This window comes from Castanea sativa, chromosome 2 (assembly GCF_040712315.1).
Source record: "Castanea sativa cultivar Marrone di Chiusa Pesio chromosome 2, ASM4071231v1".
Classification (NCBI taxonomy): Eukaryota; Viridiplantae; Streptophyta; class Magnoliopsida; order Fagales; family Fagaceae; genus Castanea; species Castanea sativa.
This window is the reverse complement of record NC_134014.1, coordinates 37,517,410-37,520,087: the sequence shown is the minus strand read 5'-3', so window position 1 is coordinate 37,520,087 and position 2,678 is coordinate 37,517,410. Positions and strand designations below refer to the sequence as shown.

General features: G+C 32.5%; 1 protein-coding gene across 1 annotated transcript; it reads right to left on the bottom strand.

The window, feature by feature from the left end:
* Positions 1–1,406: 1,406 nt before the first annotated feature.
* On the bottom strand, positions 1,407–2,289 carry LOC142623549 (olee1-like protein). Its single transcript, XM_075796985.1, has 2 exons — positions 2,136–2,289; positions 1,407–1,838 (listed from the first exon to the last, which is right to left on the bottom strand). Exons 1-2 carry the CDS (start codon positions 2,287–2,289, stop codon positions 1,492–1,494), a joined length of 501 nt encoding a protein of 166 aa, XP_075653100.1. The 3' UTR covers positions 1,407–1,491.
* Between the last annotated feature and the right edge of the window lie 389 nt (positions 2,290–2,678).

Here is a 2,678-nt window from a genome sequence, read left to right as displayed (position 1 = left end):
ATAGTTAATATGAAAACAAAACCCAACCAAAAAAAAAACTTGAAATAAAAAAATGTCTATAATGGCGTTTATTAAATGTTGCTATAGGTTTTTTTTTTAATTTTTTTTTATAAATCCTTATCAAAAATTTTTAAAAAAAAACCCAACACAACCAAAAAAAAAATCGAAATAAAAAGTGCCTACAGTGGCGTTTGTTAAATGCTACTATAGGACCCTCAAATTTTTTTAAGAGCTGGGTTATGGCAACATTTTACAAACGCAACTATAGGTACATGTAAGACAAGGACCTATAGTGGCATTTATTAAACGCTGCTATAGGGCCGGGCTATAGCAGCTTTTTATAAATGCCACTATAGGTCCTACTCATACAAGGGCTTATAGTGGCGTTTATTAAGTTGCTATAGGTCGTTTTTCTCCTCTAGTCCTTATTAAACAAAAACCCAACTGGGAAAAAAAAAATTCCTATAGTGGCATTTGTGAAATGCTGCTATAGGGCCCGGCTATAGTAGCGTTTTACAAACGCCACTATAGATCTTTTTTTAATTTTAATTTTTTGGTTAGTTTTTTTTAAAGACCTATTGTAGCATTTTACAAACGCTACTATAGGCCCTTGTAAGACCAGGACCTACAGTGGTGTGTTTAAAACCCTGCTATAGGCCATTGAAAACGCTGCTATAGGCCCATTGTTTTAAAACACCCCTATAGGACCCCTCAAACATTGCTATAGGTATGCCTATAGTAGCGTTTATAAAAAAACACCACTATAGAGTACCTATAGTGGCGTTCTTGACAAACACCACTTAAAAAACGCCACTATAAGTCTAGCTTTTGTAGTATAAACCATATGAATAATTATTACATTACAGTACCTTAATAGGTGTATTAATTTCTAAAATTAATATATATCTAAATAAACAAACTTTCCATATACACTTAACAATTATGAAAATAAAAAATCATTAAAAATAACTAATATTTCTTTCGAATTTAAAAAATATTATTTTTAAGAAATAAAATTATATAAGTAAGATACTTTCTAAAATATATTTTAAGTTTTATTCTAGTGTTACAATTTAGACAATTTAATTTAAACATTCCATTATCTTCAAGGCTCTATTCTTATGTTGTCATCAGACAAATGAATAGTAATAAGTATTACATTACAATATTTTGTATTCCTTGTAATAACTATTCTTATTCCTATGTAATCAAAATTACAATTTACTAAACTCGCCCTTAGTCACATAAAAGAAGCCATTGAGCGCAATTTGGCCGTTAAAGGTATTATATCCCAAATAAACCCTATATAAGAATTACTCACAATACCTATGGCATATTATATGGATGGCAGAAACCAAACAATTATAGATTAATCATTTAAACCTCACAAACTACAACGAAAGGAGTATTAGTACATACATAACATGAGACAGTACTTTTAAAAACCAAAAAAAAAAAAAAACTTATTTTATTCTGCAACAAAAGGGTTTTCTATTGTTGGATATCAGCAGGGACGAGCTCAATTTCTTTAAGGACTGCATCGCATTGGGGAAGACGTTCCTTCCTCAAGAAACCAAGAGGGTTTGCAAGGCGAACTGGGCTTGAAATGCCATTGTTGAGTGTGAGGCTGACCCTAGCACTCCTCTTGAGGAAAGGATCCTTGCTCACCTCGTTGCAGTTAGGATCAGAGCTCTTAACCAGGGCTACTTCACAAATCTCTTCTTCATGATTTCCGTCCACCAGAAGTTGATAGCTTCCTGAAGCGTCAGTCACAGCCTCATTGCTATATATTAGGCTACCGCCTTCACGGTCCCTGCACTCTATGCGCACTTTCGCATCTACATCAACAGCATGTAGTTACATAATCTCAATAATTCATCAAGAAGTATAAACCAATTTTGTTATATGAAAATAGCGTGAAATTAACTTGACAATTAATATGACTGGTGCTACATCAACAATACAGTAAAACTAATAACCGAAAGAACTTTTATAAATTTATATTGTACTAACACACAAAATGTAGTAAATTTTGTACACATTTGCAAAAGGAAAAAGTGTAAACTATAATACAATGTAAACTAAGAATTTTACTAGTTAGTGTTTTGAGAAACTGATAATGAAGTAATATTTACCTTTCATGTACGTGCTGATCCTTGTTACAAACTGGGTACGGCAGGTGTCACAATAAACCTTGCCCTCCACAAAGAAGCGGTCTTCACAGTATGCGAAACCAAAGAGGGACAACAAGCAAAGGGCAGATGCCAGGATAATAATAGACTTTGCCATTGTTACTGCTTCCTCTTTTTCTTTACTTTTCTTCTCTTTTTTTGTTTAGATGGAGATTTGATTCAGAGGACTAGGTACAAAGAAAATGGATCTCATTTATAAAGAAAATGATTATGTTATTTTTTTGGGAATTTGATAAAGCCTCCTTGTCAGCCGTAATAGTTTTTGAGGTTGTTATTTTTCTCTTAAGTTGCATGCGGTTGAAAAACTATTTGAACCAGTCTTCTGTTCCTTTAATCTCTCTTTGTCATGAGAATCTATAAAATTATAATTAAATATTGACTATTGAATGTCAATAATATTGCTAAGAATAGGTAATCTTTCCATCCAAATTATTTGCTGCGTATTGGTAGGATTGACCAAAATAAATACTCCATGTCCACCTTCTG

Coding starts and splice junctions, on each gene's coding strand:
- LOC142623549 (XM_075796985.1), bottom strand. CDS start 2,289: ATGGCAAAGTCTATTATTATCCTGGCATCTGCCCTTTGCTTGTTGTCC. Junction 1,839..2,135: donor GATCAGCACGTACATGAAAG/GTAAATATTACT, acceptor CTGTTGATGTAG/ATGCGAAAGTGCGCATAGAG.